A 23,655-nucleotide genomic window follows, 5' to 3' on the forward strand; every position below is an offset into this window, starting at 1 on the left:
CCTGCCGAGTCCGGGATCTCAGGTGAGGCCGCAGGCTGGACGCCGGGGAAGAGCGGGCGCCGCGTTCTGGTCTGAAAGCAGTCCGCTGGAGAGTCCCCTCCTCCCTGGGGGACACTTGCCGCCAAGGCCTCTGGCTGAGTGCTCGAGCCTCATCCGCTTGACGGACGGCCATTTGCTTCCCTCAGATTCTAGCCGTTCACACCCACCTTCTTTTTCGCAGAAGCGTTTGCAGTCGGTAACATTTGACTGCATTCTGGCATCGTGGCCTATCCGGTTGGCGCGGACAATTACCCGTCTTTCTCCCCCTGTCTCTCTTTCCTTCTGTGACTCCCCAGACGCATACGTTGGAACGCTTGATCACATCCAACAGGTCTCTGAAACGCTGTCCATTTTCCTTCATTCTTTTTTTTTTCTCCCCGTTCCTCAATTTGATAATCGCAACTGACTTATCTTCAGGTCCTTTTCTGTTCACTCAGATTCCATTCCTGCACTTTCAACTGCAGAATTCCCAGTTTCTTGCCTTAAAAAAAAATTTTTTTTAACATTTATTTTTAAAGAGAGAGAGAGAGGGGCACCTGGGTGGCGCAGTCGGTTAAGCGTCCGACTTCAGCCAGGTCACGATCTCCCGGTCCGGGAGTTCGAGCCCCGCGTCGGGCTCTGGGCTGATGGCTCAGAGCCTGGAGCCTGCTTCCGATTCTGTGTCTCCCTCTCTCTCTGCCCCTCCTCCGTTCATGCTCTGTCTCTGTCTCAAAAATAAATAAACAAAAAAAAAATTAAAAAAAAAATAAATAAAAAATCAGAAAAAAAAATAGAGAGAGAGACAGAGCATGAGTGGGGGAGGGGCAGACACACACACACACACACACACACACACACACACACACACAGAATCCGAAGCAGGCTCCAGGCTCCGAGCTGGCAGCACAGAGCCCGACGCGGGGCTCGAACTCACGGACCGCGAGATCGTGACCTGAGCCGAAGTCGGCCGCTCAACCGACCGAGCCCCCCAGGCGCCCCTGAAAGTAGATATTTTAAATAATATAACATGGTGAGTCTGGAAATCAGTTCCCCAGATTTATTTTACTTTGTTTGTTGGCTGCGGCTTCTGCTCCCTGCTCAGTGACTTTCCTCGACTGGTGCCGTGGAGTCTAAGTTCTGTGTCGCATGAGGGCAGTGCTGTCTTTGTGCTGTGAGCTTGCTGCTAAGCTAGTGATGGGACAGAAAGTTCCTTCGAAGCCTTGACCCGGCAAGTCTCCCCCACGCTTCCCCAAAGGTTCTTCCGTCGGGTTGGGGCTCACTTCCCGTCGGCCTCCGCTTCCTGCCTCCACAGCCTTCAAGTTTAGCCAAAAGTGAGAAAATTGGACGTTCTAAGCTCTTTCCCGAGCCTGTGCCCAGACCCGCACGTGCACGTGGCCTTCTAGACCCTTAGGAAGGTGGCCCGGCGTCGGTCGGCGTACCGTGGACATCTCATTCCCCAGACCTTGCTTTTCGAGTTTGTGGCCGGGCTGGTTTGCTGTCCCCGGTGTCATCATCTCAGACAGCTGTCGTTGATTGCTTTTGACACAATCTGTGGGGAAAGGGCTTTTTCCCACTGGGTGAATTTTGAGTCTGGTCACACAGTGAGCTCCAGGAATGGGGCTTTTCCGGGGAGCTGCCGGACAAGTCCAGTGGTGACAGTGTCCTGGAGATGGGAGGACACCTGAGGAGACCCACACTCAGTCCGAGCCCTCTGATCCTGCCGGGTTGCCGGTTTTCAAGACTACCGTGGAGCTGGACCGAGAATGGAAACAAGGGAATGGAAATGACACACGGCCTGCTGCAGAGATTTAGCTGTTTTTCTGGAATAATCACTCCTTGGATTGTAACGAGCCCTGGATAATCTCCAGGGTGCCGACCGTGTTGGTTGTTGATTTGGAGCCTCCCCCGGCCCCGCTCCAATGTTCTTATTGCCGTTACGGGGGTTTTTGAAGGTCTGTCTTTGCTGTTCTAGAAGCCCTGCTTTGTTTTCCATCGGATGAGTGAACTCGCCCTCTTTCACCTTTTTCGTTTGTCTGAGATTCTGATCTGTGAGAGACCGGGACTCCTTTGAATTTGTCATCTGCCCTTTCTCATTTTGGGGGGATTTTGACTGGAAGGTAAAGGCTCAGATCGCCATTTTAACTTGGTATCTGGCACCCCGTTTTCTAAAGTATGTTCTGGAATATCATCCTGGCTTCCTGGGGAAAATGCAGACGTGTCTTTCTTTAAGAATTTGCTTCATGGTGAAACGGAACAAAAGACGCACAGAACACATTCACCGCGCGGTGAGTGGTCACGGAGCCTCGCCGTTTAGTCGGTGCCGAGGTCAGGAATCGTGTCTCGCGGCAGCCCCCGCAACCGTCGCGTCCCGGGGGTTCTGCGCGGTGGCCCATGCTGGCCGCTCGCACGGCAGCTCTGCCTTCCTGTTCTGCTGAACTTTGGACGAGCGGAGCCTTGCAGTTCCAGGTGCACCCCGGCTGGGTTTCGTTCGCCTTCGCTGCTGTCCGTAAGCGGCTCTCGGGGGTGGTCTCGCCCCGTCCCCTGAACGTTTGGCGACGCGCGGGCACGGTGGTGGTCACCACTCTGAGGGGCGCTGCCGGCGTTGGTAGGTGGAGGCCGCGCGTGCTGCTGAGCGCCCTACAACGTGGAGGAAACCGGTCACGAGACTCCTAGGGCCACGGGTCAGCAGTACCGAGGTCGAGAAGCGCTGCTTTATGTGTGGGCAATCTATTCTTTTTTTTTTTTTTTAATCTTTATTTATTTTTGAAAGACAGAGCGTGAGCAGGGGAGGAGCAGAGAGAGGGGGAGACACAGAATCCGAAGCAGCTCCAGGCTCGGAGCTGGCAGCACAGAGCCCGACGCGGGGCTCGAACTCACAAAACGCAAGATCGTGACCGGAGCGGAAGTCGGATGCTCACCTGACTGAGCCCCAGGCAACCCCGCCCCCCCGTCCCCCCCCCCCCGCGCTCCCCCCCGGTACGTTTGGTCTTCAGTGATGCTGTTTCTGCCCATATGCATGGGTTTCTCTTGGTTGGTGACCAGAAGTGGGTTGTTGGGTCTGGAAGAGGGAGTAGCCGGGCCGGCTGCGGCCGCTGCCTGTGTCACGAAGTCCCCGACGTAAGGAAGCAAGCATTCGGGCGGTGTTCGTCCCTCTTCCCTCTGCCCCGGAAGGAAATGGGGCAGGCTGCTGGGGGCCCCGTGCCCGCGTGGCCGGGAGCCCTCTCTTCCTGTCAGGCTCAGCCTCAGGCGTCCAGTCGGAATTCGAGCCCCGAGCCCGTGGAGATCCTGTCCTCCGGCCATCTCAGGATGGGCCTGGACACTGCAGTGTCACCCGGTCAGGTGGGCAGCCCCCTCCGGGTTCCTGTGCTTCTAGAATGTCCTCTCCGCTGCCTTCTGGGGGGAAGAGGGAGGCTGCTCGTGGCTTTTCATGAAAACCCCTCGCCTGCTTCCGGGTCGCAGGCTCTGCTGTCGCCATCTTGTGCGGGTCAGAGAAACACGGTGTCCTCCCGCAGCCCCTCTCAGCCAGGGACGACCCTGGCCCTCGCTCCCGGGACAGAAGGGCCGTGTGCCCCGAGCAGGCGTGCTGGCCCCGCTGGCCCGCAGCACTGGGCGGGGGGGGGGGGGGGGGGCACTGGGCCCCCATCCAGTGCTGCCACCTGAGTCAGGTTCTGAGAGGCTCTGAGGGGCAGAAGAGCGACCAGCGTCTACGGAGGCTCAGAGCTCCAGGGTGGTGGACGCTGTGACTGGTGGGGAAGTCACCCATCCGTGTCCGAGCCCGGGCCAAGCGCTGCCTTCTTCCCGCCAGAGCCGGACCCTCCTGAGGGGCCCCCGATACCCACGCCTGCAGCCACAGTCCTCAGGACAGTCGGCAGGGGCCCCAGGTGCAGTTCTGGACTCGTGGGGGTTCTGCAAACACCCGCACGGACGACTCCTGCCCAGACACAGGTGGACGCTGGGAGCAAACCACAGCCAGCCTCTGTTCTTAGAATTTACTTCCGAACGTTCTCTGGGGACCGAGGGTCTCCCTGTGCTCCCCCCTGCGCTCGCAGCCCGGACAAGGAGCACGGGGGTCGGGTGCCTCTGCGGCAGGGTGGGGACGGGGCGGCGCCCAGGAGACACTGGGCCAGCATCGCGCGGACCCGCCGGAGCCCGCAGGGCCACCGCGACCCGCGCCGCACGGCCCCGAGGCCGGGGCCGAGACGTCCAAACCCCCTGCGCGTGGCCCGTGCACGCTCCCTCGCCCCCCACGCACGCGCACGGCCGGCAGGTCGGGGCCTGAAGCTGCCGACCCCGAGACTCTGCACGGGAGCGCCGGGCTGCGGGGACGCGCGGCTGCGGCCCCGGCTCTGAGACCAGAAAACTGATTCGTGTCCGGGAGGCGGTGCGGCGCTGCCCTCCCCGATCCCCAGGCCAGCACACGAGGGGGGGTTCCGGGAGTCCCGTGGAGGGAGAGGGCGACCTCCCCCGCCCCCTCCGTCCCACGCGTGGACTCGGCGAGGGCCCGGCCCGCAGGCCTGCGGAGCTGGGCGCCGGCTCCCGCCGGGGGTTCCTCCGTGGCTCAGGTATTGGAGGCGGAGGGGAGGCCACGTGATGTGCCCCAGGGCGTGCGCGAGGAGGTCCACCCCGCACCTCCACACCCACGTGTCCACAGCACCCTGCGTGCGGGGGGCCGGGCGTCCGGTGCGGTGAGGGCGGCCGCAGGAAGGAGCCACTTTGGGAGTCCTTGTGCAGAAGGCGGCCCTAGGCCGGCCGGGTCTCATCCCCGAGCATCTCCTCGCAGAGGGGCGTGGGGCGGGGCGCACACCTCCCACTCCTGCCCTCCGAGCTGGTTCTGGCAGCACGGGGGTCCCAGTGGTCGGGACCCCTGCACAGCTGCAGCGTCGCTGGGGAACCTGCCAGCCCCCCCCCGGGGGGGGGGGAGGGGTGGGTGGGTGGCGGCTCCTGCTCTGGGCACAGAGCCGGACGATGGTCTTTGCAAGGCCACACAGCACGGGAGCTGCTGCCCCAGGAGCGAGTGACTCTTGTTTCCTTCCGGGGGGGGGGGGGGGTTGGCCCGCTCTGTCCCCAAGCCCAGGTCTGGCTGCCCGGGGGACAGGACATGAATGGCTCAGGGATCCCTGTCCCCGCTGTGAGCTGTGCAGCTTGGTGGGGGTGGGGCTTGGGACCCAGTAAAGACCGGAAAAGGGAAAAATTAGTTTCAAAAAAAAAAAAAAAAAGGTAGTAACTGGGGAGCAACGTAGTTGAAGACAGTGTGGTGTTCCAGTGGGGCAGCCCCCGTCGGTCCCGCGTGTCGGCCCCTCCTGGAGAGGGCCTGTCGTGTACAAAGAGCATTTAATTAATTTATTTATTTCTTTACACATAACTGAAGTGATGTTACAGTACATAAGTTATTTACAACTGTGCAGTAATGTGTTGCAAAATAAATTATCTAGAAGGCAGCAAAAGTACATTGTGAATGTGTATAAAACTGTACAGCGTTTACGGGTACACTTTTTATATGATTATTGGCTCTGTAGTGTTTCAAGTTATGTTCTCAGAAAGAGAAACAAAATGCCCAAGATTAAAGGAAAAAATATACAAACCACGTGGATTTGACTCCATTAAAAACACAACCCGAGAGTCCCGGCTCTGTGTCCCTCCGCAGCGGGCGGGCGGCCCTGCGCGCGGCCACAGCACCCCAGCCCGCCCGAAGCCCGTCCCCGCCCTCCGACCCGGAGGTCACTGTCCGTGAGCGGTGGCCGCCTTAATTTTCTTTCTTTTAGTTGATCAGAATGGAACAGGAAATTGTAAAAAATACATCCGTTCTGCAGCTCCTGAAATGCCCGTGCAGCCGCCTGGAAAGCAGACCCCGAGGCCGCCGTCTCCTCGTGCTCCCGCGGCAGCTCCCGGGGGGAGGGGCCGAGTGCGGGGTCTCTCCCTGGACGTCCCCGCCCGAGGGACAAGGTCTCCCTGCACTGCCTGGACTCGGCAGCGGCGCCGGGCAGACGCGTGCGGCCCTCGCCTGTGTCCCGTGTGGCCGTCCCGCGGGGCGTCAGGCCGGCAGAAGCACGAAGTCGTCGTTGACGTCGACCATGGGCACGTAGAAGGAGGGCACCTCGTGCACACACAGCGCCTTGTGCCCGGCGGGGTCCAGCTCCTGGGCCTTCAGCTGCCACTCCATCCGCTGCACGGCGTTCAGGGCCGCGGCCTCGTGCTGCTGCCGCATCAGGAGACACGTCTGCGGGAAACGCGACAGGTGAGGGGCGCCGAGGCGAGACCTCGGTCCCGCGCCTTCGCCCCACGCCCTGCCCGGGGAGTCGTGAGGCCCAGCGCCCCGCGCCCCGCCCCCCGCCCCCCACCCCGGGCGTTGCAGCGGAATCTCGACAGTGTCACTCTGCACTCGTTCACGGCTAGTGACGCGTCACCTAGGCCGGGAGCGTTTGGGATTTGTGGGCACTGAACCCCGGCAGCAGGTCCTCGCGGGCAGTGCCGTAGCGGCTCCGTATCCGGGGCGCTGGGGGGCATAGGTGAGAGCGGACACGGGGACTCGGACGGGACCGCCGAGGGGGGTTGGGACGGACGCAGCACACACGGACAGAGAAGCGGACGTGAGCAGTCTGACGTCACAGCGCGTCTCGCTTGCTCAGATGTGCGCAAGCGCACGTACGGCGGGGAATCGCCGTCCCTAATTCGCCTTGAAGCAGCTGGGAGTGTGTGGAGGGGAGCGGGGAGGGGGGACGGGGGCTCTGAGTGCTCCGTCTTTGGTCTTCGGGAAAGACACCACCCCACGCTGCACCGGGGCCACGTCTCCGAGCCCGTGCGGACTCGACCCGCTGGGCTCATCGTTCTAGCCACCTCGCCTCTCACTGGTTTCATGAGTTCTCTGTACATCCGGGGCGTGGGGCTCGTGTGGCGTTTCTATCGCCCAACCCCGATCTTAATGTCGTCACCACTCCCGTCTGCTCTAGGAAAGCCTCCCCCGTGCAGCCTGCGGGCCCGGCTGGCGGGACTTGGTGCGGCAGCATCCTGGAGCTTCCCGGGGACCTGCCCGAGACCGGGGACGCCAAGCGGGCTCCTCTCTGCTCTGGGCTCTGGCTACCCCACGCCAGCACCCTCCCAGGTGCGTGCGCTGCTGCGGCACCGCGGTCGCGGGTCAGTGAGGGAGGGGACGCAGCTAAGGCCGGCCTCCGGGAAACACGGTCCTCCTTTCCGAGAGCGGGCTCCCCGGGGCGGGGAGGATGGAGAGCTCCGGACCCCTTCCCCCAGCCCCCTAGAGCCCTAGGGAGGCCGGCGGGTGTGCCCCCCCCTCCCCAGGCCCTGCCTCCTGGAGCTGCCCCGGGGTGGTGCCCACCGTGCCGCCGAGTCTGTTGGCTCTCGTGGGCGGCCCTGTGGGCGGCCCTAGCGCCTGCACGTGGGGATTCGCTTCTTACTTGCTAATCTTTCTCTAGCTCCCACCCATGCTCTCTGGCTGCTGCACTGGTCAGCACGTCCAGAGCAGTGGTGATGGGTGTGTGCTGTGACCTTTGAGGAGGGCTCAAGGTGGGGTCCCACAGAGGTCTGACCGCCAGCTGGTGACAGGAGCTGCTCCCCGCACACCTGGACAGGAGGGAAGACACTCTAAGGAGGCAACATGGGGGGCGGGGAGACCTCAGCTCCCTGAAGGCATCAGCCGGGCTCACGGGGTCTGACACTGTCACTTGCAAACGGGGGATCCGGCAGCAGCTGCCCCCTCCCCCGCCCCCGCTGCCGCCCGGGCGGGGGAGGGCACAGGGTCCTCACCTTCATGCGGTCGTACTTGTCGTCCACGTCCTGGAGCCACGAGATGAACTGGCGCGCATTGAACCGGTCGCGCACGGACTTGTTCTCGTCGCCCTGAGGGGAGAGGCGCGGACGCTGGATGGGGAAGAGTCAAGAGGAGCCCACGGTCCGTGTCACCCCCCTGCCGCCCCTCCGTGAGGAGCTTGGCTGGCGTGTCCCCAGGAGGCCGCTGAGTGTGTGTGTGTGTGGGCGGGGGGGTGCGGGGATGTGTGCTGGGCACAAACAAATGGGCGCCCTCAGTCCCCGGCCCCTACCGCGTTCCCTGGGAGTCACGGGGACGCGCACGGTGAGGCTGGCAGGGCTATGCTTTGGTCTCTTCGGTCTGTAATTCTCTTTGAAGAGACCTGAGGTGCCTTGGCCGGGGGGGCGGGGCGCCAACCTCACGTCCCTGTCCTCACGCACGGTGGCCCCGCGCCCACAGACGGGCTCACGAACAGGTAAAGCCTCAGGACGGAGGGTGGTGGTCTCACCGGCCCCCGCGGCCTGGGTGTCCCGGGAGGCCGTCACACGTCACCGTGTCTGTGGTGCGGCCTCGGGAAGCGAGCACAGGCCCCACCGCAGACGCTCGGCAGGGCAGAGGCCTTCACTGTCCTCAGGCTCAGAAGCAGCCCAGGAGGTCTTCCAGCCCCTTGGTTCTTTCAGAGGCACAGAGCCCCCGCAGTGATCACTGAGGCCCCAGCCCTTTGGGTTGTAGACTCTTTCTGCTCTAGACCAATCTTGTTTTTATGTGTACTATGTTCAGTTGGGAAAGTTAAAAAAATTTTTTTTAGTTTTATGTAGGCTCCACGCCCAATGCAGGGGCTCAAACTCTTGACCCCAGGCACCCCTAGTGGGGAAAGTTTTTAAGATCAATTCTTTTTTTTTTTTTTTTCATTTTTAAAAGTTTTTTTATTTTTTAAATTTATGATCAATTCTTAAAGACTGCACGTAAGTGAACGCAAAGCCCTTGATGTGCAAATAAAGAGTCTTAAAAACCACGGAACCACTGCTGTCTGCACACGGCCAGCCTGAGAACGCTGCCCAGAGCCCCAGGGGTCCGTGCAGCGCTACGTGAGCCTGGGGTGCAGCAGGCGCGCACGCTGGCCAGGGGACAGGAGAGGCCCGAGGAGACAGCAGTGTTTTTGGACAGGCCCGAAATGACACGTTCAGGGTTGTTTTTAAAAAGTCTCGGAGGCGGCTGGGGAAGAGAACAAATCGGGGAGTAAACCCGTGTCGGTCTGACCCCAGGCCTGGGTGCACGGGGGGTGGGACAGCGGGGGCAGAGGAGGGACCCCTTCCCGGGTCAACGCTGGGAGCGGCCAGCAGGTGAGGCCAGGCGGGAAGTCTGTTCCAGCAGGACCGCAGGACCCCAGGGCCTGCAGGATCCTCCCCTGGCCGTGGGCCCTGCTCTGCCCCCATCTGCCGCAGGACAGCTTCCCGGTGGGGCCTCCACAGAGCAAGTCGCCTGGATACTACTCGTCTCTTATTTAAATTTTCCCCTAAAACAAGTGTAACTCTCAGTGGGCGGAGAGACTGTGTCCACGAGGACCCCGGAGCGGGGCATCTCTCGACACGGCCAGGGTGCTTGCTGCTTGCTGCGTGTCCCGCCGCGTGGTCGCCGCCACCCTCCCCGGCCCCGGCGCGGACTGGGGAACTGAACCAGGCTGGGCTACCTGCGGGATGCGGCCCTTTCCCGCTCGCTGCCCACAGTGCAGCCGAATCCCAGGAGGCCCAGCTCCTCGTGGGAAGCTGCAGACGGGAGAGCGAGTGCCGGGCCCGGACGGTCACCCACCTGACTCTCCAGAGGCATGTTGTAGACCTCGGAGTCCAGCAGCATGGTGCAGGCGCTGAACGGCACCGCCTGGTTCGCGATGGTTCTCGCCGCCCGGCAGTGAACCCGCAGGATCTCCTGCTCGCAGGAGACTATGAGCTTTTCCTGGAGGAGAACAGCCAGGTGAGCAGGACTCACCCGGACAGACGCCCCGTGCCCGCCGCCCCCCCCGTGCCCGCCGGCCCCTCTTACCCGCTCGATGCTGTGCTGCAGCCGCAGCTTCCCCCTCACGGCCTCCTGCTGCTTGAACAGCTCCTTCAGGGGCTCCGCCAGGGAGGGAGGGGGCGCGATCTGCAATCACGGGGGTGGGGGCGGGGTGGTTGGTGAGGCTGTGAACTTGCACCAGGAACACCAACCCACTTGAAGGACTCAGCCCTGAGACGCACCCTCTGGCCTGGTGAGAAGTCCAGGAGTGCCCGACCTCTGCCCGCCCGCCCCTAATGGCCTGGGTGCTTTATGGCGTGGGGGCCACGGGAAGGGAAACAGCTTGTTTTTCTAGAACGAAAGGCGGGAGTCCCAGTGGAAAATAAGAAGTTAACACAAACCACAGCGACCCCTACTGTTTTCTCTATTTTCCGAACTTTCCACGAAGGTCATGGTGCTCCGTTTTGAAAACCAAAATTTAAACAAAAGGGCAACCAAACACGTCACTGAACAGAAACCTCAGGCCAGATTTTTCCGAACTAGTGACCCAGAAGAGACCCAGCACCTGGATGCTTCCAGGCCAGACGTCCTGCTGGGCTCAAAGCTGTCTGTCCCCCACCCCCCTGCCCCATCAAAGTGCCGGAAGACTGGGCTGTCCAGGGAGGGTGGTGGCCCGGGCAGCCGTGCCCCCAAGGCCTCGCCCTTTGAACCTGACGCTCAGAGCCACCTATCGCTGTTCAGAAGACACCGGGTGAAGAAAGAGCCAGCTCAGATGCCACCTTCCAGAACACACGATCCAGTGTGACTCTCGGCGGGGAGGGGGCTGCTCTGAGGTGGGCCCTGTGGGCTGCAGGCCTGTTCTGGGCCTGATGGTAATGCAACGGAAGTCCTGGCTCCCCTCCAAGCGGGTGGGAGGGTCCGAGATGAAGCAAGTCACGTGCGCCTGGGCTGAACAGGTGCTGAGGGGCCCAGGGCGGTGGCTGTGCTGCAGGGGGGCTGTTCCTGGGCAGGGGTGGTGGCAGGATCCCGCCCCGAGGAAGAGGGTACAATGGGAGAAGCGGGGATGCAGACGGCTGGCTGGAAGGTGGTGTGTGTAGATGGCGGGGTCTGCACAGACACGGGGTCCCTGGGCTCCCAATGCCCACAGTGGGGGGGGGGGGGGAGCCGCCAGGGTGCTTGCTGCTCAGGGCTGCACGGTGACGACAGTGAGGCCTGGCCTCCGGTTGGCAACCTGGGGCCACTGGGAACACGGGAGTGTTACCGGGGGGTGTTAAAAGGGCCGAGCGGAGACCCTCACTGGCAGGGGCAGGCACCGAGCGGCCCAAGGGCAGCCCCAGCTGGAGGTCTGCAGGGCGTAGCTACAGCAGACAGACCAGCTGGGTGACCGTCGACCCAGCGGACCGAGCGCTGGGCACACGTGTGGTTGGCCAGTCAGGCCCCGGATGAGGAGCGCACGCGGGACGCGGGACGGCCGACAGAGCCCCGCCAGCGGGTCTCCCGCCCGCCTCCGGTACTCACCACGGGGATGTGCAGCTTGCTGAGCGGCTTGCCGTCCAGGAGGTAGGAGCCCGTGTAGGTGACGTACTCGGCGTAGCACTGGGGCGCCTGCGGCGTGATGTAGCAGAGAATCTTGCGCTTCTCCTCGATCTTCTTCCTGATCTGCAGGTACTCGAAGTAGGGGTTGGACCTGTCGCTGTGGTACGGCTCGATGTCATCCAGCTTGATGGCGTCCACGATGGCGGCCAGCGTCTGCTGGATCACCTCCCGCGTCTGCTGCGTGGACGTGTTCATCTGCTGCTGCAGCTGCTGGCTGGAGCGCTGGAAGCGGCGCTTGCGCGGGTGCTGGGCCTGGGGGTCGTCCTCCTCGCAGCAGCGGCCCTTGGCGCGGGGGGGCGGGGCGGGCGCGGGCTCCTTGTCGGCGGGCGGCGAGCTCTGCTTGCTCTGGTTGGCCAGCATCTGAGCCCGGTTCCGCGTCATGCGCTGGGGGATCTCCTCCACCTTGGGCGCCTTCGGGGCTTCGACCGCGGGTTTGGGTTCTGGTTCTGAAGCTTCGGGCTGGATGCCGCCCACAGGTCCCTCGGGGCCGGCCCCGTCGAGCGGGCCAGCCCCGTCCTCCACGTGTGCCTGTGCCGAGCCATCCGCGGCGGCGGCGGCGGCGGCAACGACGGCGGCGTCGGGGGTGCCGTGGGACGCGGCCGGGGGGTCCCGGCCCTCGGCCTCCTCGTCTCCGCTCCCCGCTGGATGCCGCTGCGGGGCTGGCGGTGCGGGCCCCAGGCTGGAGTCCGAGTCCTCGGGGGGGACCCTCCCCTCTGACGTGACCCCTGCCTCTACCGTGGCCTCCAACATCACATCCGGCTTGGGCTCCTCGGGGGGCTCCGGCTCGGGCTCGGCGGGGACCCGGGGAGCCGCCTGGTCGGGAGGCAGTGCGGGCTGTTCCTCGGCAGCCGCTGCAGGGACATCCCCGCCATTCGGGACTACGGGGGGCCCCGCGGGGGTGTTTTCCGGAGGGCCAAGGGGAGTCTCTTCTACTGGTTCCGTTTCGACATCAGAAACGTCTTTAGCTTGAAGAGGAAGCTCTGGCAGAGAGAAGGGCCCCAGGTCCAAGTCGTCCTCGGAGTTGGGGAAGCCATCAGGCCAGGGCACCGCTTCCACCTGGCCGAGGGCCGACAGGTCGTGCCCATTTTCCAGGAAGTTATTCTCCATGGGCGCCAGAGCCTCCACCTGAGTCACGGTGGCCAAACACGCAGGCTCCGGGGCCGCGTCGGGGGGCGCGTCAGGGAGCGGTTTGCAGTTGGTGAAAAAGGGCTCCAGCCTGGAAGGAGGGGCAAAGGGGGCTGGTTCTTCTGGGGCGGGCACAGCGGCCGGGACTGTGTCCACCACGTCGCCTTTGGCGCCCTCGAGTCCAGGCTCGGTGGCCGACAGAGGGTATGAGTCAGGGGAGCCTGGGTAAGGGGGCTCTGGGGCGCCGAAGGGCCCCGGGGCAGCAGGGTGGAGGGCCTCAGTGGGGCAGAAATGCTGCGGGGACTCTGGGAGGCGCTGTGGGGACTTAAGCAGGAGGTCCGGCCCCACAGGCCAGCTGACGGGGTTCTCGGGGGCGCCCCCAATCAGGCTGCAGGACAGGGCCTGCTCCGAGGCAGCTGGGTGCGCCCACTCGACGGGGTCCTCTGTGATGACCGTGCTGAAGGGGCCCTCGTCCAGCGGCTCCAGGTAGCTGGGCTCTGGGGGGATGATGGCGGCAGTGGCCTGCTGGTCCTCCGTGGCATCCAGGGGGATGCCCAAGTCAGGCGGGAGGGCCCCCTCCATGGACGGGGCCAACAGCTCATCTCTGTGCGAAGGGGGGGACTTCGCTTGTAAACCAGAGAAAGCGCCCTCTGGGGAGGGGGTGACATTGACCACAGCCGCAGGCGGGCAGTGCAGAGCGTCCGCTTTGGGGGAGGGGATGCCATAGTCCGGGGAGTAGTACCCCGGGGACAAGCAGGCGAACTTCTCGGCAGGACCTGGGGGCACAGGGGCCTTGTCCTCCAGGCGCTGCCCTGGCGAGCCATAGGTGGACGCGGTGGGGACGCTCTGCTGTCTGAACAGCTTGTCCCCAGTGCTGAATTCTTCCTCGGGGGTCCTCCGGATATCGACAGACACCGAACGGTACAGGCTCGTGCACAGCGGCCTCGTAGGCGTCTGGCTCGCGGTTTCCGAAATCCCACTCGCTGCCACAGAGAACCTGTCGAAAAAAGAGGGGGAGCAGGCGCTGGCGGACGTGCTGGAGACGGGCTGGGGGTCAGCGCAGTCGAAAATGAGGTCGGAGTAGTCGTCCGCGCTGCAGGACGGGGTCCTGGGCGTGTGCATGGCCTCCTCGTAGCTGGGGCACGACACCACGGACGCGGGCGTGGGGACCCCGGTGGGCCGGCCCTGGTCCGGCCTCGGGGAGGCGGGCAGCGCCTCTCTCGCGTGCGGCCCGGCCAGCCAGTCCCTGGCGTCCCCGGCCGGCCCCAGAGGGGGCTTGCCGTCGGCGGCCGGCGGGGCCAGAGCGGGCTCCTTGGGCCTCTTGTCCTTCGGGGCGGGGTCCGGCACCAGCGGCCTCCGTGCGGGCACGTCCAGGCCCTTCTTGCGCGCGTCCTCAGCGGGCTTCGCCCTGTCCTTGAGCTTCGGGTCTCCGGACCGGTGCCTCATCTTCTCCATCTGCTTCATCCTCTCCTTGTGCCGCTTGTGCCGCTCCTCGACCTCCAGGTCCTTCTGGGACAGCATGCGCTCGAAGCTGGTCATCATCAGGTCGCCGTCGCCCAGAAGCTTCTCTCTGGGCCGGGCATCTCTCTTGCCCTGGTCTCTGGCTGCCGGCGGCTTATCGTTGCCGTTGCCGACCTTCACCGAGTCACCCTTTTCCTTCTCCGGGTTTTCCTTGAACTTCTCCTTCGGTTTGGTCTCGCTGAGCTTCAGGCTCTCGTCCCGGGACTTGTCTCTGAGCGCGTTTGGAGGGTTGTCCTTGTCTCTGGCTGCGGGCTTCGGCTCGTCCTTGTGGTGCCGCGGGGGCCCGTCGCTGTGCCTGTCCCTGTGCTTCTCCCGCTCGTCCCGCCACCTCTCGCGGTGCCTCTCCCGCCGCCTCTTGTCCTTGAGGGCACCGGCGGCACCACAGCCATAAGGCTTCAGCTCCTTGTCCGCTTTCTTGGAAGGCTCTCTCTCGGAATCATTTTTATCTTTCTTTTCAGCGGCGAACAACTCAATGGTTTTATCTAGCTCGTCCTCTACGTCCGCTTTGGCGCCGTAAGGGATCCCGTAAGCGTCGGCGTCTGAGAAGTCCTTGTCGTACTGGCCGGGGTCCTTCCTGCTGCCCGTGTCCTTGTAATCGTCGCTCTTGTCTCTCTTCTCACACTTGTCTTTCCGGACTCTCTCCCGATCGTGGCTTTTCTTGGACGAGGACGAAGAGTGTCTGTGCCTCTCTCTCTCCTTGACCTTCTCCTCTGGGGGCTCCGTGAAGGACACCTCTAGGAGGGCGCTCAGGCCGGGCTCCTGCCCGCGGTCGGTGAAGCTGTCCGAGGACACCTCGCTGGCCTTGTCGTTGGAGTCCTCCCGGTACGCGTGCAGGGCCTCCTCCTCCAGCCTCTCCAGCAGGCTCTTCTCCGCCTCGGCGCTCCTCGACACCTTCCTGTCCCGGCAGTGCTCCCGGTCCGGCCTCTCGCGGTGCCTGCTCCTGGCCTTGTCCTCCGCGGAGGGCTTCCGCTCCAGCTTCTCGGGAGGCTTCTGCTTGTTCTTCTTTTCCTGGGTGGGGTCGGCCGAGGTGCGGTCCTTCCTGTCCTTGTACTTGTCCGCACCCTCTTTGTCCTTCTTGTCCTTGTGCTTCTCCAGGACCTTTTCTTTCTTGTCTTTCGCCCCTTCCGCGGCTCCCTTCTCCTTTTTCTTTTCTCGGAGCTCTCGATCTTTCTGCTTCTCTGCGTGCTGCCGGTCGGCAGAGTGCTTCCGGTGCCGGTCGGTGTCCTGGGGGCCGTCCGCCCGCGGCGCGTCCCCGGCGTCCCCGAGTCGGAGCCCGCTGGCCGCGAACTCGTCCTTCTCGTCCTCGCTTTCGTCTGTGAATATGTCGGCGATGTACCAGCTCTTCTCTTTACCCTTCTTCTCGTCTTTTTTTTCGGGGAAGTCCTCGGAGAGAAGTCCAGGGAAATTCTTCTCCCTCTTTTCTTTCACCTGGTCAAGAGACGCCTTTCTCTCCTTGTCCTTATGCTTCTCCTTGGGATCCTTCTTCTCTTTAAAGCATTTATCAAACTCCTTGTCCTTCTGACATTTCTCGAGGACAGACTTTTCGCTTTTATCTCTGTCACCGGACTTATCTTTGTATTTCTCTAATTTCCCCCTTTCCTTCTTCTCCTTGTCCCTTGCCGCGTGGAGCCTCTCCCAGGGCTCGGGGCCCTTCCCAAAGTCACAGTCGGGCCTGTCCTTGAAGCCGGCCTCGCCAGCCAGCTCCTTCGGCTCCTCCCGGTGGGCCTCCTCGGGCTTGGGCCTGCCATCCTTCCGCTCCTTGGCGGCCTCGAGGGCGTCCTTCCTGTCCCGCCCGCCCTCGGCGGACTCCCTCCGCTTTTTGTCCTTGTCGGGAAGGCAGCCGGGGATGCCCTTATGCTTGTCTGCCTGCTCCCTCCGCCTCTCGGAGCTCTTGTCCAGACAGTCTCTGTCCTTCTTCCGGAAGAAGGCGTCCCTGTCGCTGCGCCTGTCCCCGCAGTCCCGCTTCTCACGGCCCTTGCTCTCCCGCTTCTTTTCCTTGCTGTCCTCCTTCACGGTCTCCAGGATCAGTCTGGCCACGGGGTCACTTTTAACATCCCTGTAGTCTGTCACTGGAGAATCCCAACTGTCGTCCCCTTTGAAATCAAAGGACGAATCGGACAAGTCCGAGAACCACCGATCCTGCTGGTCGTCAGAAAGGCTGAACTTGGTGTCTTCGTTCTCCAGAAACTGACTCTTGTTACAATATTCATCGAAAGCGGAAGAGTCTTCCCTGTAGACTTTTTCTTTTTTCAGTTTGTCTTTTTCTTCTTTGAAAGCCTTCTCCTTCTCCTTTGGAATCCTGTCTTCCTTGCAGTCATTCTTCTTGTCTAGCTTGGCGGGCCTGTCTTTGGACTTTTTCTTTCTTTCCTCTTTGTAGAGCCTCAGTCGTTCCTCTTTGGGAGACTTTTCCTTCACCAGTTTCTCTTTTTCTGCTTTACTCCCACGGTCTTTGTCTTCTCGGAAAGACCTGCTCACATCTTTGATTCTCTTCAGGGCCTTCTCGTCTTTGGAAACCTTGACCACCTCCTCTTTGAAGAGCCATTCCCTGTCTTCCGACTTCACCTTGCCGAGCCGCTCGTCCTTCCTGAAGTGGTCCCGGTCGTGCTTCAAGGCCTTCAGCTTGCCCTCGCTGGGAACGTCGCCGTCCAGAAGTATGGCCTTCTCCGGCCGCTGCTTGGAGTCCTCATACTCGTAAGTGAAGCTTTTCAACTTGAGTTCCTGACCCACGGAGCACAGCCCTTTGTCCTTGTTTTTGTGTTTGTGTTTTGTTTTGTGTTTCTTGACGACCTTGCCCTCCTTGTCCAGCTTGGGAATGGCGCCGTCCACGCTGGCGTGGAAAGAGTTCTTCTTCTCCGACAGCGTGCTCTGCAGGCCGCCCCGCTTCCTGTGCTCCGGCTTCTTCCTCACGGGCTTCAGCGACTCCACGCTGGAGCCCTCGGAGGAGCAGTCAGACTCGCTCGTCAGTCTCGTCCTCGTGGAGTCTGACAGAGAGCTGACCTCTGACCAGGCGGGAGAAGAGATGCTTTTCCAATTGTCTGTCCGCCAGTGCCTGGCGTGCTGGTCCGCGTGGCCGGGGTTATGCTTCTGGGCGGCAGAGCTCCCGTGAGACGAGGTGGAGGAGGCGGACAGAGAGCTGAACAGGGACGGGTCCTTCAGCACCAGTGGGGACTCCTTGAGGCAGCCAGAGCTCCCCACCGAGTCCCCGTCGTCCTCCCCGCTCTCCGAGGACTCGCTCTCCGACTCGGAGGAGCAGAACTTGTCGTTCCTTTTCCCAAACCGCACTTCCTTGCCTTTTGTCTCCTTCTTCCGCTTCTTTTTCACTTTATTTTTCTCTTTCTGCTGCTTGGAATTGGAAGGTTCCCGCGTCTTGTTACCGGGCAGTATCGCGTGTGCCGAGAGCCTCAGCTTCTCTCCTGTCCCCACAGTGACACCGACGTCCTCCTCGTCTGACGTGTCTGACAGGATGCGATGAGCCGCTTTCTTTGGTGCAATCGTGTTATTTTTAGTGTAACTTTTCACTTCCATTTTGGGTATAGAAATAAAACTATTTGATTTAGTTTCTTTTCTGTAATCCTTTTTCAGTAAGTGTTTGTCGTCCACTGGAGGGACTCTGTCCTGCTCGTCATCCTCGTCAAACTCGTACTCATCCTTGACGGGGGTCACAGTTTTCTGGGGCTCTGGATTCTTAGCCTTGTGCTTCAGGCCTTTTTCAAATTCAGAGTCTGTGTTATTGCCGTCAACCGAACTAGAAGGTGCGAACGATGGGGCGTCTTCCTCCTCTGAGCTCTCTGCTGGGAACAGGGAGGAAGAGGTCAGAGGCAGAGTCACAGCGACCCTACTGAACATGCACGGGGACGGCGCTCTGCAGACGAGGCAGCGGGGGGGAAGGGGAGGAGAGACAGCTCTTCGCCTGATTTAGATAAATCGGAGGCCAGCCACAGGCAGGAGGAAATGAGAGAGAGATTTGTGTGAGGGCAGGGCCGGAGGACGAGGAAACCCTGGGGGTGGGGTCCCGGCCGTCCAGAAGCTCCCCCACCCCAGCCGGCACACGCGGTGCGGCTCCCGGCCACTGACCGGTCGAGCTCTCCTCGCTGGACGTGTAGGTCCCCTTGCCCAACAGGAGATTCACCATGGTCGGGGAGTTGGCCACCTTCAGCGGCGTCTCGCCTTTTCTGTTGCTTTGCTGAGGGTTCCCGCCATACCGCAACAACAGCTTCACCACCTACGAAACAGCAACCGGCAGGTCAGGGGCTTTCTGAGAAGCACGCGACGCGCCCCCGTGCCGGTACAACTGCAGCCGCTTCCTAGAGTCCTGTGCTCGACCAGACAACAGCCCCCCACCGCCACAGCACGGCCCCCCACCCCAGCCGAGCACGCCGCCACACGGAGGAGGTCTGCGCTCCCATGCAGAGTCCTCCCCATCGGTGGTGGGCCGACCACGGCCCCATGATCTCCCGCCAGCGATGAGCCACCATCCGGCAGGGCCCGCGGGGTGTGGAAAGAAGGGCTCTGGAGGTCTGGTGGGGAGCGGGGACTGACAGGACAGAGGAAACAAAGAGCGAGCTTCTTCCAAGTAGGTTTATTTTGTGTTCTCGTTTATTTTAGAAAAGAAGATTGCCTCTTCCGTGCCTTGACACAGTAAGGGGGGGGTCCTGTGAATGACAGACACAGTCCAGGTGACCCCGCGGCAGCTCTGCTCAACTGTCTACAGCCGGCAAGTGTGCTTCGCACACCCGGGGCGGCCGACTCACTGCCCTCAAGTGCAGGTTCAGTGCTGTCTCGGCCCCAGTTCGGACACTGCAGCGTTAAGACAATCTTTAACCAGGAACACCCCGTCGCTCATTCCCGCTTAGGACGCCGCGGCCTCCCCCGACCAGGACCCCGCTTCCCGGGCACGGGTTTCCCACGGCTGCTCTAGCGAATCACCAGCCCCTCCGTCTCGCCAAGTCTGCAACGGGTCTCGCTGACCCTACAGATGTGTGGCGTTGGCTCCTTCCTTTCCGTGTGCGTGGGGTCCCTTGCAGTGGTGGGACTGGCCCTGTGTCCCTGCCGTCTGCCTGCTGAGGGCTGTCCCAACTGCTGGAAGCCACCATGTCCCTCGGCCCCTTCTGCCAAGGCTGGCAACGCGGGTGAGCCGCCCTCATGGTCTCCTCCCTCCTGGGGAAGGGTTTCTGCTACACGGACCCCAGAGGGCACTGGGCCCGTGGGGATAATCGAGGGTCACCACTGCATGATCTTTTGCTTACTCCCATCCGTGAAGTCCCCTTACCACGTGAGGTCACATATTCACAGTCCCAGGATCTGGACGGGGATCTCTCCGGGGGCCGCTACCCTGCACCCCTCCCCGTATTTCCACAGTCTGTTCCGTAAGGTAGTTTTACAAGGACAATTACAGAAGTACAGAGATTCAGAGAACGACCCTGTCCTTCCCCACTCTGTCGGCTGCCAATGTAGCGCCAGACTCGTGTCATCAATCCCTCCCCCACCCTGGGTACTCTAGCGGGTCCCAGGCATTTCATAAACTTTTCTAGCATTTCTCTAAAAGGACCCTTAAAAAACCAAAATAACCACGATGCCTTTATCTAACCCAAGGAGCTAACCAAGAGCCCTGACGTCAAGTACACAGTCTGTGTCTGGACTCGTCCGGTCACCGTGGGCTTCTTCTCATTCACAGCCCTCCCCCGACCGTGTGACTCATCATCCTTCGACTGCTCGCCACTTGCTGGGTGCTGCTAGTTCCCTGGCACCTGCCCAAGGCGACGGGGCAGAGCAGCTACAGGAGAGCGTCAGAGGTGCGTTCCGGTCTACAGGCGCTGTCCTCGCCAGGCCCCACTGTCCTTCCTGGGCCTCTTCACGAAGGTCTGGTAACGACCACAGCAAGAGCCTCGCCACCTCTGCGCGTCTCCGGCATCAGACCCAGAGGCAGCCGTTTCCCCAAGGGGGCCAGTCCTCTCGGGGAGGCCGTGCGCTCGGGTACTCGCTGCTCCCAGACTGGTTACGGGGGTCCTCCCGTGTACTGGCTACACCTCTCTGTGCTTCATCAACAGTAAGCGCCACAAGGACAAGGACAGTGCCGGCAGCAGCCCATGAACACCCCCCTTCCCCGCTCCCCACCGCCGTATGATCATCCAGTTGCTAAAACCTAGACGTGCCCGCGTGACCAGGCAGGGCCCCGTCACATGGAGCAAGAGGTCACCCAGGTGCTGACCCAGGATGAGCAGGTGGGCTGGTCAGAGAGGACGGCTCTGGTTGCGGGGAGGGGGGGGGGCAAACGTGCAGGACGGTAGGGACGGCGGGACAGGGAGCGACAGGATGATGTCCGAGGCGGCCAGCAGGCCCAGCGGGGGACACGGGTGCGGGGAGGCACCCACCTTGTAGTGCCCGTTGTTCGCAGCGTCGTGCAGGGGGGTGTCGTCGTCCAGGCCCTTGGTGTTCACCTCTGCCCCCGCGGCCAGCAGCTGCTTGGCGACGTCGTAGTAGCCCCGGTTACACGCCTCGTGCAGCGCTGTCCAGCCTGGAAACAGACACTTAGGACCTATGTTATTTAATCCTCAAGAACGCCACTCCTGTCCCGAGGCAGCGCCCTGCACGGAAGGGCTACGGTCCCGGGAAGCCCTGAGTGTCCTTTGCTGGGGCGCCCCGTCTGCCCCGCGACGTGCAGCTCGCCAGCCCTCCAGGTTCACCCTCTGCGGGCACAGTCTGGGCTAGGGGACTCGTCGGGGGTGGCAGGCTTAATCCAGCGTATCTGGCAACACACGAGGAGGGTACAGGGAGAGCGGCCGAGGGGGCTGCGGGCAGGGTGGCAGGGTCTGTGACCACAGCTGCAGGTTTGGAAACGTGCCCTCTGGGCAGCATGTGGCTGAGGCCACGCGGGGAGGCCTCCTCTGGCGGCCGTCTCCACTAGAGCCTCGACAGGCCACCCGCAAATGCCGGTGTGCAAACGGGGCCACCCTGTGGACACAAATTCCAGGGCTTTGGCAAATCTCGCCTTAGGAAAATTGTATTTTCGGAGAAGGTGCTACGTTCGGTTTGGGTCAGAACCCCCATCAACTAGGGCAGTGGGTGCGGTCTAGACAGGTTCGTCACGGAGACCGCTTTGCTGGTCTCACGTTCCACGCGCTCTCGGAACAAACGGCTGTGGAACGTGCCGATGCTGCGGCACAGGGCAAGCGTCCTGTTCACACCCGGCAATACTCCCCCATGACCACACGGCCCTCAAAGCAGATAAAGCTTGGCTGTCTCGGGCCGGGGGAGGAACACCTACTTCCGGCTCAAATGAAAGGGCCCTCTCGGAGACATTTCTTCCCTGGGGGGTGCGGGCCCCAGGCTGCCGGGCACCGAGGCAGGGCCGCCTCTCCCTGAACGTGCCAGGGGCGTGACTCCTCTTCCACGGAACTGGGGTCTACACAACACAGCAGAGTGGCATCTAAAAATTCCCCCAATTCTCTTAAAGATAATAAAAAATAAGAAAACGATCTTATTTTGAAATACTTTCCGAAACATCAGTACCTCTTCCTCAGCAGCAACAGCACATCACCCTGGTCTAAGTGCGAGGTCTGCCCGCTACCCCCAACTCCTGTGCGCAACCACCGCCCCCCCCTCCACCCCTAGACCCCAGGCGGGGCCTTCGGGGCACGCGGGGTGAGGGCGCCCACGAGCGCTCACCTGCAAAGTCCTTGACATTGACGTCCGCGCCCTCGCCGATGAGCTCCTTGATGCGCCGGGCGTCCCCGCGGATGGCCGCGCGGTGCAGGCGGGTCTCTCCGCGCTCGTTCCGCTTGTTCACTTTGTCTTTGGTTTTCGAGGCGGAGTTCGGCGTCCCCTTCTGACACACTGTCGACTGGGAGGGGTGCTTTGGTGTCGTGTCTACTGCAGGCCAAGGAGAGGACAGGCAGGGCGTCACCAGGCGTGTCCCGGTGACAGAAGCCGCCGGGCCCTGGGCCGCTTCCTCGAGGCACCGGGGGCTCACCTGGGCTGTTGGCGGACTCCTCGGCAGTCATCTGCATGAGGAGAGCCACCTGCTGGCGCTCGGAGAGGGGGTAGCCGGCTCGGATCCCAGACAGCCCCATGCCAAACAGCAGCCCGGCCTTCCGGGTGACGGGCTCCTTCTTAATCCTCTTGCGCTCAGGACCCTGCTTCTCTGTGAGGCGGTGGAGGAGACAGGGGGACATTTCATGCCACGCGGTCCTCAGGACCCGCGGCCTTGCCTGGCGTCGCGGAGCCCCCGCCTCCCACCTCACAGCTCACAGGGAAAGGGCGAGAACAGGGGCGGCAGCACCGAGCCGCCCGGTCGTCACCTCCGGCGGTAACAGAGACAACTCCAACACCTCGTCATCAGCCAATGAGGCCTGCCCCGCCTCGGCCCCCACCGGCCGGTCGCGACGGCCCGCCGCACGCCAGGCGGTGGGTGGGACGGCCCCTCGCTGGGGCCCTGGCTCACGCGGGACAGGTCTCCGTCCGTTAAGTGCACGTGTCCACACTCCGGTTCCTCCTTCCCCGTCCCGCCTCCACACAGTGCAGATATAAATGGCAAACACAGTTCAGAAACACATAACAGGTCGAGGCCGACTTGTCAGTACTGTACCTTTCTTCTTGCTTCTAGGGACCTCCATTTCAGGCCATGGCCCTTCGAGGAGCGAACCAGCCTTGCAGTACCACGACATGGACTGAGCTGGAGGCATCTAAAGGCATCAACACAGAGCACTAACCAGACACGATGGAACAGCTCGGCCGTTCCGTCTCCACCTCCTCAGAGCGCACACCTCCTCCACTGGTCTGACCCCTTACAGAGCTCCCTGCCGACCCTGAGCACAGACACACCGCGTGGCTTCTCCGGGAAGAGGCGGGAGGAAGGGACAGAAAACACCCCCCAGACTCCGTGAACCCGGAGCCAAAGCTCACTGTCCTCCTTCGCCCTCATGCCCCTCCTGCCGGGGATTTAGGGATCCACCAGGCGCCTGGAGCCCTCCCCACACTGCCCCCGTGCGTGCTGGGTGGGGCCCTGGTGTGGGGGCCGGGCTGGCTAGGGGGTGTTCTAGGTCACACGGTGCAAACTGCAGCCAGGGAAGAAGGGTCACCATGGGAGACTTGGGGTCCTGAAACTCCTCGGGGGAGGGGGGCCTCCCGCTCTCCACTCCGCACGTCAGAGAGGACCCCCTCCGGGCCCTCGGCTGGCTCTGGTTTGCCCTGGGGAGGCAGGTGCTGTCTGGGAGACACGGACCGGACAGGCTCCCGTGCGCCCCGCCTGCCCGACTCCAGGACAACATCCCCAGCCCACAGATGCGTTGTCTTCCATTTTCTCAAGAAGGGTTTTCTGTGAGCTACTTCCTTAGAAAGTACTGCGATCGGCCCTTTCAGAAACCACACTGTGACTCGCTGCAACACAGGCTCCCCAGGCACCCCGGCCACGATGAGTCTCTAACCAACCCATGAGGCCCGGGCTCGAGAAAGGAAGAAAGCTCCAGAACGCTCCTCATCTGTGACCAAGGACCCCAGCTTATCCACCCCGTCCCCTGTTCTGCCTACAAGCTGGCAGGCGCAGGGGTGAGGCTGGCAGCCTCCCCGGAGCCTCTACACAGGGTGAGGAACCACACATAGCAGCAGCCCTGCCCGGTGGCCCCACGAGGTCCCGAGAAGTTAAGCCA

The 23,655-nt window shown here is 62.3% G+C and overlaps 1 protein-coding gene across 17 annotated transcripts in view; it reads right to left on the bottom strand.

Moving 5' to 3' along the window:
* Nucleotides 1-5,348: 5,348 nt before the first annotated feature.
* The window catches only part of ANKRD11 (ankyrin repeat domain containing 11), a 179,837-nt gene continuing 161,530 nt past the window's right edge, over nucleotides 5,349-23,655 (bottom strand). For 8 of the 17 annotated variants that reach the window (XM_047078945.1, XM_047078946.1, XM_047078948.1 and 5 more), the window contains 10 exons: nucleotides 21,981-22,151; nucleotides 21,677-21,880; nucleotides 20,383-20,525; nucleotides 18,086-18,233; nucleotides 11,288-17,802; nucleotides 9,818-9,916; nucleotides 9,587-9,730; nucleotides 7,777-7,869; nucleotides 7,428-7,593; nucleotides 5,349-6,235 (listed from right to left, as the gene is read on the bottom strand). In XM_047078945.1, coding sequence (XP_046934901.1) covers nucleotides 5,619-6,235; nucleotides 7,428-7,593; nucleotides 7,777-7,869; nucleotides 9,587-9,730; nucleotides 9,818-9,916; nucleotides 11,288-17,802; nucleotides 18,086-18,233; nucleotides 20,383-20,525; nucleotides 21,677-21,880; nucleotides 21,981-22,151 — 8,300 coding nt within the window. In that variant the 3' untranslated portion in view covers nucleotides 5,349-5,618. Of the gene's footprint in view, nucleotides 6,236-7,348; nucleotides 7,594-7,776; nucleotides 7,870-9,586; nucleotides 9,731-9,817; nucleotides 9,917-11,287; nucleotides 17,803-18,085; nucleotides 18,234-20,382; nucleotides 20,539-21,676; nucleotides 21,881-21,980; nucleotides 22,152-22,595; nucleotides 22,693-23,655 lie in introns of those variants that run through there. The other 9 variants (XM_047078952.1, XM_047078951.1, XM_047078950.1 and 6 more) reach the window with 9 other exon arrangements.

This window comes from Lynx rufus, unplaced genomic scaffold (genome assembly GCF_022079265.1).
Source record: "Lynx rufus isolate CCGP_SWC_20201006 ecotype Redwood Valley unplaced genomic scaffold, mLynRuf1.p SCAF_16, whole genome shotgun sequence".
Taxonomy (NCBI): Eukaryota; Metazoa; Chordata; class Mammalia; order Carnivora; family Felidae; genus Lynx; species Lynx rufus.